The 14,619-nt window shown below is 42.6% G+C and overlaps 1 protein-coding gene across 1 annotated transcript; it reads left to right on the top strand.

The window, feature by feature from the left end:
- Positions 1-574: 574 nt before the first annotated feature.
- LOC311139613 (protein mono-ADP-ribosyltransferase PARP12-like) lies at positions 575-13,304 on the top strand. Its single transcript, XM_084174524.1, has 8 exons — positions 575-966; positions 1,615-1,750; positions 2,922-3,186; positions 3,331-3,426; positions 3,557-3,683; positions 10,268-10,436; positions 10,809-10,929; positions 11,158-13,304. Exons 1-8 carry the CDS (start codon positions 638-640, stop codon positions 11,256-11,258), a joined length of 1,344 nt encoding a protein of 447 aa, XP_084030650.1. The 5' UTR covers positions 575-637; the 3' UTR covers positions 11,259-13,304.
- Positions 13,305-14,619: the final 1,315 nt, after the last annotated feature.

The following is a 14,619-nucleotide window of genomic DNA, read 5'->3' as shown; positions in this document are numbered from 1 at the left end:
ACAAAACCTGCAAACAAACACTCAATGTGACACAATTTACTTAATTTGGCTGTTAAAGTATCCCTGAACAACCTTCAGATTTTCTGGGGTGAGTGTTAGCAGCATTTGACGTCAAACATAAATGACTGATTTAGTACTCTAGAACTGCTAAAACCTGACACAGCACATTTTTGCCACACAGCAAGAAGAAGAAGAAAAATAAGAAGGTTAGGGTTGGGTAAGGGTTATGGTTAAGGTTGGGGTAGGGACTTCCCAAGGGTACTGGATAGCACTAACCACTTTTTTCATCTCTCATGCTGTTAATCAGTCACAGATGGATTAAATAATCCGTGACCACAGACCCAGAGAGAGAGGGGGAAAATACACCACAACGACCAATAATGTTTATCAATAGTACAATATAGGGGGCAGAACGGATTAATGTGTGCCATTTTGGTAACAGATTATTGAAAATTGAATGCTTGATATTTAGAATCAGAACACTTCCCACTTTTATCCACAAGGGGGCAACATTCGCCATTGCATTTCTGTGATGCTCTGAATTGAACTCGATCGCCCCAGCGTGGAGAAAAGTAGAACTACTAGTACTGCCAATCTGTTTCTGGTTTGCTGCTTCCGCAAATGAGAGGCACCAACAATGTCAAGTTACTCCAGAGTAATTCATCATGCCACCAGTATATTATGCAGCAACAAAGGTTCATTGGTCCTCCAGCAATTGCACAGGAAAGTATTCCAGCGTGTTGAAATAACCGAGGACGACTTTTGGTACATCGTAAAGAAGTGTTCTCGGTTTGCTGTGGTGCGGAACCGAGAGAGGACGGACGAATGGGGAGCTGACTGTGTGATTGTCGCCAAAACGTCGCTGCGACTATGCAAAAATTACACAAAGCAAGATTGCAGAGATTGCCAGGAGCTTCACCTTTGCAAATATTTTGTTTATGGAAACTGTAGATTTGGGAAAGGCAGGTAAGAGAAACCTCGACCGTGGTGAGTAGTTTTTGCTAGGTTAAGGAGGGGAGTGGCTAGCTATCAGCAGAAATAGATGAGATAGCTGTCACGCCCCCTTTTATTCTGTATTGATCAATCTGGACAAATAACACCTGCATCTTCTAGTCTAGTCCACTAATGCGTGTAAAGCTGTGGTAGCACATTTATTTTTATCATCAGGTATATTATCAATACAAAATATTGCAGTATGATGCAGAATTGCCTATATTTCCTTCAATTCCTTGATTTGGAACAAGGCATATTATGATCATGAGTTTTCAGTAGCCTACACAAAAACAAAATGATGCTTGATGTCTTTATGGTACGCTCCTGTCTGTTTACCTACTCTATCCACATGTACATATTACCTCAATTACCTTGAATAACTGGTGCCCCCGCACATTGACTCTGTACCGATACCCCCTGTATATAACCTCCCTACTGTTATTTTATTTTACTGCTGCTCTTTAATTAAAATAATAATAATTGTTATATCTTAAACTGCATTGTTGGTTATGGGCTTGTAAGTAAGCATTTCACTGTAATGTCTACACCTGTTGTATTCGGCGCATGTGGCAAATAACATTTTATTTTATTTGATCTGTGTGTGCTGTTCTCTCTCACTAGGAAGCAGTGTAAGTTCTCCCATGACGTGCGTTCGGAGCATAACTACCCGCTCCTGAGGGAGTGCACTCTGCATGAGCTGCACGAGGATGACCTGTTCCTGTTACTGCTGCAGAATGATCCTACCTTGCTGCCGGAGGTAACACACATACACACACACACAGAGAAAATAATGCACGGGCCGCTCCACTGCTGACTAGAGCCCCACTACACACCTGGAAGGAGCCTTAACAGGGCCTTGTGGTCTCCATTAAGAAATTAGCCCAGTTCCAATCCCTAGCACCTCTCCCTAAGCCCCTGTACACTTTCATATACCTTTTCTCCCTTAGATGAATACATTAGAAACACAATGCTTTGTCTCATGCTCTCTATGTATGTGAACTTGTCTCTCTTGCTCCATGAAGTCTTGCTCCCTTAAGTAAAATGTGGGACGTTTCTGCATTACAGGTTTCTGCCCTCAGGGAGGGTAGCAGTGTTCTGAGTGCTCTTTGTGTACGAGCTCATGGGTAGAAGGGGTAGACCTCCTCTATCTTTCTCTTTTTTTCTCTCTCACTCTCTTTTTCTCTCACTCATTCTATCTCCCCAGAGAGGGAAGGACAGGAGTAGCTTACATCCTGGCATTCCAGAGAAGGGAATTCTGGACGAGTTTATAGGCAGGTTCAGTGCCAGTGAGAAGTGAATCCTGCACACTGATCGGATGATACCTCTCCGAACCAGATGCACCCGTAATCTGATTGGACAACTATACGGAGGCCTCAGAGCCACAAACAAGTTTCTCAAAAAGAAAAATGAAAAAACGTGTGTTCAGTTTTCCGAGAGTAATGTTGGTTCATCCAGTCTAAACAAATATCACAGTAAATCAATGAAATGTTTTAAAAGACAAAACAAAAAACCTAAAAACACTACAAATACCACCACGTCCAGCCTAAAGCCCAATGTGGGTGAAGAGGGATCAGAGCGTTCACCTTCTGAGATGAAGACAAGCCACCTTGGATCTGTGGGACTTCCTGTGTGTAAAAAAAAAAAAAAAAAAAAGCAAATAAAGAATGTTATATATTTTTAAAGAATACAACAAAAAAGGAAATATAAAAAAACGTATGCTGTTGATGTGGGTTTGTCTCCGGGAAGTATTCGTTACCCAGAGAGGTAAAGTAGAACTTCTTGGTGTGCGAGGTTAGATTTTTTTTCAACGATGACCATGTAAGCCTTCTAAAGGCAACTGCTTGGCCCAGCCCCTCTGGTTGGCTATATATGACTGCATTGCCACGATGATTGTCTCTGACATTGTTGCCGTATGTTCCTGACGTCAGGTGTGCTCTCACTACAACAAGGGCTCCGGGCCCCACGGTGCGTGTACCTTCAGGGACGGCTGCACCAAGGTGCACATGTGCATGCACTTTGTGCAGGACGACTGCATGTTCGGGCCTAAGTGCAAGAGGCAGCACGTCATCGACCAGCATGGCCGCCGCATGCTGGAGGAGAGGGGCCTCAGCGGTGACATCATCAACGACCTGCCCTTCGTCTACCAGAACCTCCACCGCCTCAACACACCCACTACACCCTACGCTGCTAAAGGTACGATATCCCTCAACTGGAGTGTGTGTGTTCTTTTGGCTTGATCTGCAGTATTTGTGTAGCTGAGCTGTTCTCTTGGCCTGATCTGCAGTGTGTGTATAATCCCTCTGTATATGTAATCCCTCTGTATATCCCTCTGTACAGAGCGTGTAGGTGAGCTGGTCTCCAGGCCTGTGATCCAGAAAGAGGAGAGGAAGGAGATTTGTCTGCATTTCATACGCAGGAACTGTAGATTCCAGGGTGAGCTCTCTTCTACTTGATGTTTATTTTTATTTTTTTATGTTTTGCCTGTTGGGATATTTTCTATGCTTTTGGTATGTTTGGTTGTGGTTCTCTCATGCTTGTTTGTGTAATGCGTTTGTGTGCCCAGACCAGTGTATCCGTGTGCATTTTAACCTGCCCTATAAGTGGGAGGTGTTTGATGGGAACGGCTGGAAAGACCTGCGTCACACTGAGGACATCGAGAGAGCCTTCTGTGACCCCCGGAACACACACAGGTCAGGGTTCACTACTGCCCACTAAAGTTGAAAGTGGACTCTTATGCACCTTTCAAACAAAGACGTTTTTCTACCAACTTTCACTTTATTTCTGCGAACCGACCTAGTTGGGATCAGTGGCGGCTCCTGAAAAAATTCTCAGGGGGGGCAATTTTTCTGATGATTTAGGTGACCTACACACATTTTAAAAAAGATATGTCCAGCAACAACATGAAGACAGGGGCAGCATATAAGTCAATACCAGAAGCATTTATTGACTGATCTCAAAAGTGTTGGCTTACCAGGGTTGGTGGAGCCCTCAGTTTCATCTTTGCCTCGCAAAGCTAACTCAAACACTCCGCAAAACTTCACACACTGGATTAGCCGGCTGAGGATGTGGCGGTTCTTGCTAATGTCGTAGTAAATATATTTGTTATAGTGAATATGGAATATGATATGTTGAGTAAAATGTTGTGCTAAGATCTATTTAGGTCAGGAGCTGGTTATAAGTTCTGTTCCTATCCAATAACAATGGACAAAAGGGTCCTATCTTGTCAGCCTTGTCAGTTTCAGTTCTCCAGTAAACTTGTGATTATCAACACTAACCTCATCGTTGTGGCGGCGGACAGCTAGCCTGTATCCCTCATCCAGTTGAGTGGGAATGTTCACTCTCCCCAAAGCAGACAATCTCAAACAGCTATCCATGTGGGTCTTTGACAGCTCATGTTTCTTAATCTTTCCTGAAAGATGGTGCATGTCCGTTACACACCAGTCGCTGTCCAAGCGGTGCTGTCTGCCGTGCCGCCTTCAGGGTGAAAGAGTAAGCAGGGGGTAGCAGAAGACTGCATTAGCTACATCGCAGCCTGCTAGCCAGGTTTTTCGTTCGTACCAATTTTTGGAAAATCCTCGGGTGTAGGACTTCCCCCCTTTAGTAGAAACCTGTTGAATTATTAAATTTGGTCTGGGAGGTCCTAATTGTTTCGTTGCCAATTTATCTTCATTTGTTCGCCGACAAAAAGGAACTTCTTTCAAAGACACAATCGAGTTGCACTGAAGCCTAGCCATTTTGATAGAAGTAGTGAATTGATTGACGCTGCTACCCGCTCTTTTCTTAGTTACGTTCATGGTTATATGTTACGTATGACGAAAGCGCGTAAGTGCAAGCCCTCAGAAACCCATAGAGATTGTATTGAAAGCTCTGATATTTGAAAAAAATAGATTTTACATGGGAGTCTATGACAGACTTCTGGGCGATTTTCAACCTGACTGAAATCGCCCCAAAAGGGGGGGGGGGCCATTTGAAGCACGACTTTAGCCTGATTGGACATTTAGTGGCACTGTGGCAGATCAGACGTCTAGATTACAACACTGATAACTACTGTTGCCGTGATATAATTGATTAGAAAAAAAATCCCTTCCTTTTCCCGTTTGGCAGTGCGTCGCCCATATCGCCCTATTGAACACACCGCCCCTGGTTGGGATTGCAGTAGTTATGCCTACGGCTTAGTATGAAATGTAGCCGTAATGCTGAGGCGGCATTGGCACGCACTTTGCTCTTAAAGGAAAATTCCACCCAAAATACTGGCTGTTTTTTTGTATTTTGAAAGTTATATATCTTGAAAACTTGATTTCTGACATGCAGAAGATTTTGGGACTATATCAACAATGGACTAATGAAACAAATACCAAAATATCATTTTTTGGTGGAGTTTTCCTTTAAGCTCTTGATGGTTGCTAGGCAGCGCCCTTACTACTATCCTCATGCAGTTCTAAACTTTGGGAGGCATGTCACTTCACCCATCTCTTCCCATAGCCTACCACAATAACTGCTTTCTTAACCACAACTGGATGGATCCATAAATAATGACTTTGGGAATAAGTATCACTGAAGGATGAACATATTGGAATAATGTAGGCTAATGCAATTGAAGGCATCAAATTGTTGCTTACTGAAACTCAGAAAGTCATCAAATTGTTATAATACATTTGAAGCATAGCCTACCTGTGTGTGGTCAACTATGTCAGCACCGTTTTGCGCTGCTTTGAGACAAGCGTGGGGACTCTTGATAAATCAATCAATGTCAGATTTTTCTTTTCACTGAATCTCAGTTTGGATATTGGTTAGGGTACAATTAGGCTGTAGAAATGTTAGCTAATTTGAGGTGAAGCTGCTCATGATCATCTTGTCTAGTTGGCTCATTTATTAGCACTGATCAGAACATTTTGCCAGCATGTTATGTAGCTTAACAAGTGGATTATTTTGCTCTTCACTTGCAGTCACTTAGTAGCCTAGACCTACCTGACCAAAAGATTGTGACTTGTCTTTTAATCAATGTGATTTTCTTTCACTGAATCTCCGTCTGTAGGCTATATTTGGTTAATTCTCTGGCTGGGCAAATAGAGGTGGTATAGCTAATCTATTTGTTTGCTCATCTATCACTGATATAAACATTTAGCATGCAATAATGTAGCCTAAATCAAGCCTGCAGAGGTTGTGAAATATGAACACGAGACATGCTTTTGAAAATATAGATTGCTATTATTTTCTGTCGGTATTACATTTACATTTACATTTACGTCATTTAGCTGACGCTCTTATCCAGAGCGACTTACAGTTAATGCATACATTATTATTCTTCATACTGGCCCCCCGTGGGAAACGAACCCACAACCCTGGCGTTGCAAACGCCATGCTCTATCAACTGAGCTACCTCCCTGCCTGCCATTCCCTCCCCTACCCTGGACGACGCTGGGCCAATTGTGCGCAGCCCCATTGGTCTCCCAGTTGCGGCCGGCTACAGCAGAGCCTGGATTCTAACCAGGATCTCTAGTGGCACAGCTAGCATCATGATAAAGATACTCTGAATGCAAGACCCTACGCCTGCTCCCTAACAAAGCGGAGTGAGGGTAGGAAAGAGCTGAAACGTGGATAAAAAAAAGCATGAGCTTGCCTTGGGCTCTGTTTCAAAATACAACTTTTTTATATGACAGCGGTTCCACACGTTGCCATGACGCAAGGTGTGGGGGGAAAATATTATTTGTATTTTATACTTTCGTCAGGTGTTATAAAATACACTGAACAAAAATGTGACCGACCACCTCGATTCGGTATTATGTAGCAACATTTAAAATTGTGTTTTTTACATTGGATAAAAGTAGAGACTCAGTGCTACAAAATTGTATATCGTACACTGCAGTTGAGGAACAATGGGAAAGTAATTCTGCTTTGAAAGTTGATAAACTTGTAACCTCACCTTTTAGAAAATGTCCCTTGAATGTTTTGGTACACCTCTTCTTCGTCTACACCTATTCAGCATTGTTCACACCCTCTTAAGCCATAGCCCCACCCATCTCTTTAAGGATTCACAGGTGAGGTCATGTGCTAAACAGAGTGAGTAAGGCAGAGTAGTAAACAACCAAAGATTTCAAGACTAAAAGTGGTGAAAGTAGTAGCCTCCAATAAGGAAAAACTCCAGGTAAAAATACACTGGATCTAGTCCTTGGCCTTTATCCTAATCTGACTTTGGTGCAGGTCATGTTTGTTATCCACATTACCGTCTCTGGTAAACACACACTATATCAAATAAAATCAATGTATATTTGTCACATGACACAGGATACAGAAGGTGTAAACGGTACAGTGAAATGGTTACTTGCATAGTAGCAATAACAAAATAAAAGTGTCCAGATAAAAAGAATGTATAATTATTAGATGATGCTTACCCAGACAGACACACTTGTCTAAAGTGATGGGTCATATGAAACAAATGCTATAACCAGCTGCCAGCCACATCTAGCTAATTGGATTGGTCACTATTGTCTAGACATGTACACATGTTCATGAAATACAATAAATAGATGGCCGTAATCACTCCCAGACACACCTGGCTAACTTGATGGGTCATGTAATCTGGCGAAGTGGAGTCTTTTGTTTAGACGTAGCAAAAAATGAACCATAATCCCAACCCATCCTACTAGCAATACAAACTGATTGTCATAGCTAGCCACCATGCATGAAATGCTGTAGTATGAATCTGCAGGTACAGTGAGGGAAAAAAGTATTTGATCCCCTGCTGATTTTGTACGTTTGCCCACGGACAAAGAAATGATCAGTCAAATTTTTATGGTAGGTTTATTTGAACAGTGAGAGACAGAATAACAACAAAAAAATCCAGAAAAACGCATGTCAAAAATGTTATAAATTGATTTGCATTTTAATGAGGGAAATAAGTATTTGACCCCCTCTCAAGATTTCTGGCTCCCAGGTGTCTTTTATACAGGTGACGAGCTGAGATTAGGAGCACACTCTTAAAGGGAGTGCTCCTAATCTCAGCTTGTTACCTGTATAAAAGACACCTGTCCACAGAAGCAATCAATCAATCAGATTCCAAACTCTCCACCATGGCCAAGACCAAAGAGCTCTCCAAGGATGTCAGGGACAAGATTGTAGACCTACACAAGGCTGGAATGGGCTACAAAACCATCGCCAAGCAGCTTGGTGAGAAGGTGAGACAAAATAACTGTCAATCTCCCTCGGCCTGGGGCTCCATGCAAGATCTCACCTCGTGGAGTTGCAATGATCATGAGAACGGTGAGGAATCAGCCCAGAACTACACAGGAGGATCTTGTCAATGATCTCAAGGCAGCTGGGACCATAGTCACCAAGAAAACAATTGGTAACACACTATGCCGTGAAGGACTGAAATCCTGCAGCGCCCGCAAGGTCCCCCTGGTCAAGAAAGCACATATACAGGGCCGTCTGAGGTTTGCCAATGAACATCTGAATGAGTCAGAGGAGAACTAGGTGAAAGTGTTGTGGTCAGATGAGACCAAAATCGAGCTCTTTGGCATCAACTCAACTCGCCGTGTTTGGAGGAGGAGGAATGCTGCCTATGACCCCAAGAACAACATCCCCACCATCAAACATGGAGGTGGAAACATTATGCTTTGGGGGTGTTTTTCTGCTAAAGGGACAGGACAACTTCACCGCATCAAAGGGACGATGGACGGGGCCATGTACCGTCAAATCTTGGGTGAGAACCTCCTTCCCTCAGCCAGGGCATTGAAAATGGGTCGTGGCTGGGTATTCCAGCATGACAATGACCCAAAACACATGGCCAAGGCAACAAAGGAGTGGCTCAAGAAGAAGCACATTAAGGTCCTGGAGTGGCCTAGCCAGTCTCCAGACCTTAATCCCATAGAAAATCTGTGGAGGGAGCTGAAGGTTCGAGTTGCCAAACGTCAGCCTCGAAACCTTAATGACTTGGAGAAGATCTGCAAAGAGGAGTGGAACAAAATCCCTCCTGAGATGTGTGCAAACCTGGTGGCCAACTACAAGAAACGTCTGACCTCTGTGATTGCCAACAAGGGTTTTGCCACCAAGTACTAAGTCATGTTTTGCAGAGGTGTCAAATACTTATTTCCCTCATTAAAATGCAAATCAATTCATAACATTTTTGACATGCGTTTTTCTGCATTTTTTTGTTGTTATTCTGTCTCTCACTGTTCAAATAAATCTACCATTAAAATTATAGACTGATCATGTCTTTGTCAGTGGGCAAACGTACAAAATCAGCAGGGGATCAAATACTTTTTTCCCTCACTGTAGCTAAAGCTAACCAACTAGGTTCAATGTTAGCTAGCTAGCTAACATAAAGGCTATAACTAGCAATGGAAATGGCTTTCTGAGATACTAATAATATTACTACACAGAACATACACGTAACATTAGTTAGCGAGCCAGCAAGCTAACGTTCCCTAGCTAGCTAACAGTATGCTTTAACTTGCAATGAAAATGACTTTCTGACTAAATTAGAAACGTACAGTATAATATCTGAAAATGAAGCTAGACTCTTACCCGTATACATGGATGAACGCTTCACAGCAGACTGGAACCCCTTTAACTCTGTTTTGTCTGTACAACTTGTTTGACCCTCGTTGTGTCAAGTCACTCCGGTTCACACTGAAAGTGTGCAGAAAGTAGTACATCACAACTTTTTCCCACTGATATTTGTCAATAGTGCCTGCTAAATTCAGGGCAGCAATGTTTTCAAGAGCAGTAGCAACACTTTTGCAGTTCTCTATTGCTAACGTTATATCTTTCAAAAAAGCAGTGGTAACAAGGATTATTTACACATACTGAGCAGCTCACGTTATAGACAGAAGCATGCAAAATCGAAAACCGTGATTATTAAAACAATAATTGAACCGAAACCGAACTTACCTCAAAAAGCACTAATCGCTCAACACTAGCAGTAGCCTAAACCTATCGATGTTACATTTAGCTGGGTGAATGGAATATGAATGACAGTCATCCAATATGCTGTAATAGAAATAAAGCCATGCTCATAAAATTAAACATTTGTCCTCCCTCATTTTGTGGACCGCCACTGACATCGGCCCACATGTACTCTCACTCTTAAACTTGCCAGCATGTTCACGGGAGACATAAAATGCTTATCCAAGCAAGAATGTGGTAAAAAGTGGACTGTATGAATTGGGTTCTAAAAAACATTTTCCGATTTTATTTTTTTACAGGCAACATACTGTAAAGTCTGACTGTAAAATGAAAATAATCCATGAACGTCTCTCTCTCTCTCTCTCAGTCCGGGCTCTCGGCCAGTAGACTTCCTAACGATGACGCGGGAGTCGGACCCCGTGCGGCGCCTCTCCACGGTATCCTCGGTAACAAAGCCGGCTCACTACATCCTGACCACTGAGTGGCTGTGGTACTACAAGGGCGACCACGAGAACTGGATTGAGTTTGGAAGACCCGTGAGTCTGGAGGGAGAAGGGGGGGCATTAAGCTTTGCAGTTGTTGTTTTGTGGTTGAGATGTGGTTGTGAGGATTCAGTGATGTTAAGTTGTAGTGGTGCTGTTGTGGTTGAGTTATGGTTTAAAAGCATTCAGTATTGGAAAGGGCCGGATTCAATCCCAGGCACTCTATAGAGCAGCGCATTACCCTTGAGTTTTAATTTAGCATTAGAGCCGACATGCGCAGTGTTTACCGTGAATGCTATCTCCGCGAACGTCGGGGAAATTACCATTAAAAGGCGCATTGTCGGCTGTCCAGTGTGCTGCTCTATAAAATGCCTTGGATTGAATCCCGGCCTAAGTATGTGGTGGTGTTGGTTGTGTTGTGGTCAGGACGATAAACAGCGAATGACATCCCTCTCTTCCCGGGAGCTGGAGGAAGCGTACCTGGCAGACAGATCTGCTGAGGTCACCATTATGAAAGGTCACCGTAACTACTACCTCAGTTTTCAAGGTAAAGCCCTTATTACATCCCCAACATACACCTGCACTGAAATAGCTGTGTAAGAAAAAACCTGATCAATATGTTTTATATCAAAACATACAGTGACCAGGATGAGGAATCATTAGTCTTTGAACTCTCCTCCATCTCTTTTTTGTACCCTTCCTTTCTCTACCCTACTCTCATCTCCTCTGCCCCTCTCCTCATCAACTTGTCCTCCACTTTCAAACCTTCCTGCAGACATGTACCAGCGGAACCCCAAACACAACACCAAGAGGAGGGTGCGTCGCCGACCACGCTTCATCTCCATCATGGAAGTGGAGAACAAGACTGCACCGTAAAGAGAGAGAGAAGGGAGCAAGTAAATAAAGAGGATGAATAAATGGGCAGATCTGTTCCTCTGAATTAATGTAGTACCTTTACTCTGGATCTGGTGAGTGGGGATAAATTGGACTGGCTGACAGTCACCCCAATACAACACAGTATGTAAATCACCCAATACCACAGGGATAACTACCTGGTACAGCCACGAAGAGCCAGCAACAGGAAATCACAGTGTGTTGCTAATTTCAAATCATGTTACTGATATAATATGCATTTTGTTTGCAATATGTTTTTTTTTGTTCATTGGAAAACCCGGTGCCCTCAACTGAAGTCTGTTTTTACGTTTCCTGTAATCAATACCTACAGTTGAAGTCGGAAGTTTACATACACCTTAACCAAATACATTTAAACTCTGTTTTTCACAATTCCTGACATTTAATCCTAGTAAAACATTCTCTGTCTTAGGTCAGTTAGGATCACCACTTTATTTTAAGAATGTGAAATGCAGAATAATAGTAGAGATAATTATTTCATCACATTCCCAGTGGGTCAGAAGTTTACTCAATTAGTATTTGGTAGCATTGCCTTTAAATTGTTTAACTTGGGTCAAACGTTTCGGGTAGCCTTGCACAGGCTTCCACAATAAGTTGGGTGAATTTTGGCCCATTCCTCCTGACAGAGCTGGTGTAACTGAGTCAGGTTTGTAGGCCTCCTTGCTCACACACGCTTTTTCAGTTCTGCCCACACATTTTCGATAGTATTGAGGGCAGGGCTTTGTGATGGCCACTCCAATACCTGGACTTTGTTCTCCTTAAGCCATTTTGCCACAACTTTGGAAGTATGCTTGGGGTCATTGTCCATTTGGAAGACCCATTTGCGACCAAGCTTTAACTTCCTGACTGATGTCTTGAGATGTTGCTTCAATATATCCACATAATTTTCCTTCCTCATGATGCCATCTATTTTGTGAAGTGCACAAGTCCCTCCTGCAGCAAAGCACCCCCACAGCATGATGCTGCCACCCCGTGCTTCACGATTGGGATGGTGTTCTTCGGCTTGCAAGCTACAACCTTTTTCCTCCAAACATAACAATGGTCATTATGGCCAAACAGTTATATTTTTGTTTCATCAGACCAGAGGACATTTCTCCAAAAAGTACGATCTTTCTCCCCATGTGCAGTTGCAAACCGTAGTCTGGCTTGTTTTTTATGGCGGTTTTGGAGCAGTGGCTTCTTCCTTGCTGAGCGGCCTTTCAGGTTATGTCGATATAGGACTTGTTTTACTGTGGATTAGATACTTTTGTACCTGTTTCCTCCAGCATCTTCACAAGGTCCTTTGCTGTTGTTCTGGGATTGATTTGCACCAAAGTACGTTCATCTCTAGGAGACAGAACGCGTCTCCTTCCTGAGCGGTATGACGGCTGCATGGTCCCATGGTGTTAATACTTGGGTACTATTGTTTGTACAGATGAACGTGGTACCTTCAGGCATTTGGAAATTGCTCCCAATGATGAATCAGACTTGGCTGATTTCTTTTGATTTTCCCATGATGTCAAGCAAAGAGGCATTGAGTTTGAAGGTAGGGCTTGAAATACATCCACAGGTACACCTCCAATTGACTCAAATTATGTCAATTAGCCAATCAGAAGCTTCTAAAGCCATGACATCATTTTCTGGAATTTTAAAAGCTGTTTAAAGGCACTGTCAACTTAGTGTATGTAAACTTCTGACCCACTGGAATTGTGATACAGTGAGTTGTAAGTGAAATAATCTGTCTGTAAACAATTGTTGGAAAAATTACTTGTGTCATGCACAAAGTAGATGTCCTAACCGACTTGCCAAAACTATAGTTTGTTAACAAGAAATTTGTGGAGTGGTTGAAAAACGAGTTTTAATGACTCCAACCTAAGTGTATATAAACTTCTGACTTCAACTGTAGTTACAACTTGTCTTAGAATATCTATCACGTTACGAGTTAATCGCAGTCTGTAGTATATAACGCAATTTCCTAGCATGCATCTCTATATTTATGTGAAGATGTGATAATAAAACTATAGACTGGTCTGGCATGTTTATTTGTGTAATAGTTTTTCTACATGTCTATTTTATGTTATTCAAGACCATACTCAAGACTATCACTTGCATGTCTCCCCATGTTTATCATAATTAGTTACACAGAAAACGTATTATGAACATCATTTGGCCCTAATATTCTAAATGAAAGCCATATAGATCCATGATTCACCTATGCCTATGCCTTGCATCAAACAGGACAAGTTAACCGGTATTTTGAGTGGCCAATGACCAGGTATCATGTTGGCACACGCATTTGAGGAATGCCAGGGGTGTTGCAGAAAACACTCTGCTGCAAAACATCCCAAGAATAAACCCAATTATGGCGTGCTCATGATTTGTGTGTAGAATGAAATATCATTTTCGGGTATTATGGGCCGTAAATTACAGGGGCTATGATAAATTCCTGATGAGGACAGTATGATACTGAGACGTGTCCGGAATCTCAGGTTTTCCAATGATGGGCGCTCGAACGTGTGACGTTTCACCGCGAGATGATCACTGAATGTATGAACACGGCGCGGCTGACGTTCAAGTGGTCGGCCGCGAACATGTTCAGTAAATACTGGCGACATTGGGAGTTATTTTTCTAACGGAAAAAACTGGTTGTCAGGTTCTGCATTTTGCAACATAGTAATTTTGTTGGTTCTCTCTCCTTGCTGGGGAGCGCGCGGCCGCATGGGCCTTGGAGAGGCGTGACGCGGTTGTACCGCATCTCCTGGATGGCAGGTAGGCTCCATCACGTCGCTGTGATAAAATAGGCTATGGAAAGAAAGCAATGCGGCGAGTGCTGTAAGCTAACTGTTTGTGTGTTTGAGAGATTTTGATTAGGTTATTTCCTTTTCTTTCAGTTACACATAGGTTAGTTTAATATTATCCGCCGATTCAGTCTTAAAAGGCTTCCAAATTTGAGCCATTAACAGCTCGCGCTTGCCGCCCTTTTTATCACTAAAATAATGCATCGATTTGTCTATTGCTGCGCAAGTGTAGGCATACTGTGGGAAAATTTAGGAATGTCCGCTAGACGAGGTAAGGTAATGATGAAGATAGGATAATAAGCTGGGAGTTGTGGCATGAGTCTCATGACCGACATTATAGGCTAATTAGACTAAAACAATTAAATCCGTTGTAGCCTATCGTTTCATGGGCTATTTTAAATAGGCCTAATAAAAACCCCAAAATGAATGAACCACACCGTGTCCGTCCGATGTGTGAGATGCATGATGTTTGTTGGCAGACGTGGCCTAGTATAAGCTTCCCAAAAATGGGGTCAGTCAGCCAGCTATCAAATGTGACAGGACACTGG

Source organism: Coregonus lavaretus (genome assembly GCF_964263955.1).
Source record: "Coregonus lavaretus genome assembly, chromosome: 13".
NCBI classification, from domain to species: Eukaryota; Metazoa; Chordata; class Actinopteri; order Salmoniformes; family Salmonidae; genus Coregonus; species Coregonus lavaretus.
This window is presented reverse-complemented; position numbering and strand designations above follow the sequence as displayed.

What these genes read in the sequence shown, in the direction of transcription:
- LOC311139613 (XM_084174524.1), top strand. Translation starts at nt 638, where the DNA reads ATGTCAAGTTACTCCAGAGTAATTCATCATGCCACCAGTATATTATGC. An exon ending in TGTAGATTTGGGAAAGGCAG is followed by an intron (nt 967 to 1,614) that starts GTAAGAGAAACC and finishes CTCTCTCACTAG; the next exon opens with GAAGCAGTGTAAGTTCTCCC. An exon ending in ATCCTACCTTGCTGCCGGAG is followed by an intron (nt 1,751 to 2,921) that starts GTAACACACATA and finishes TCCTGACGTCAG; the next exon opens with GTGTGCTCTCACTACAACAA.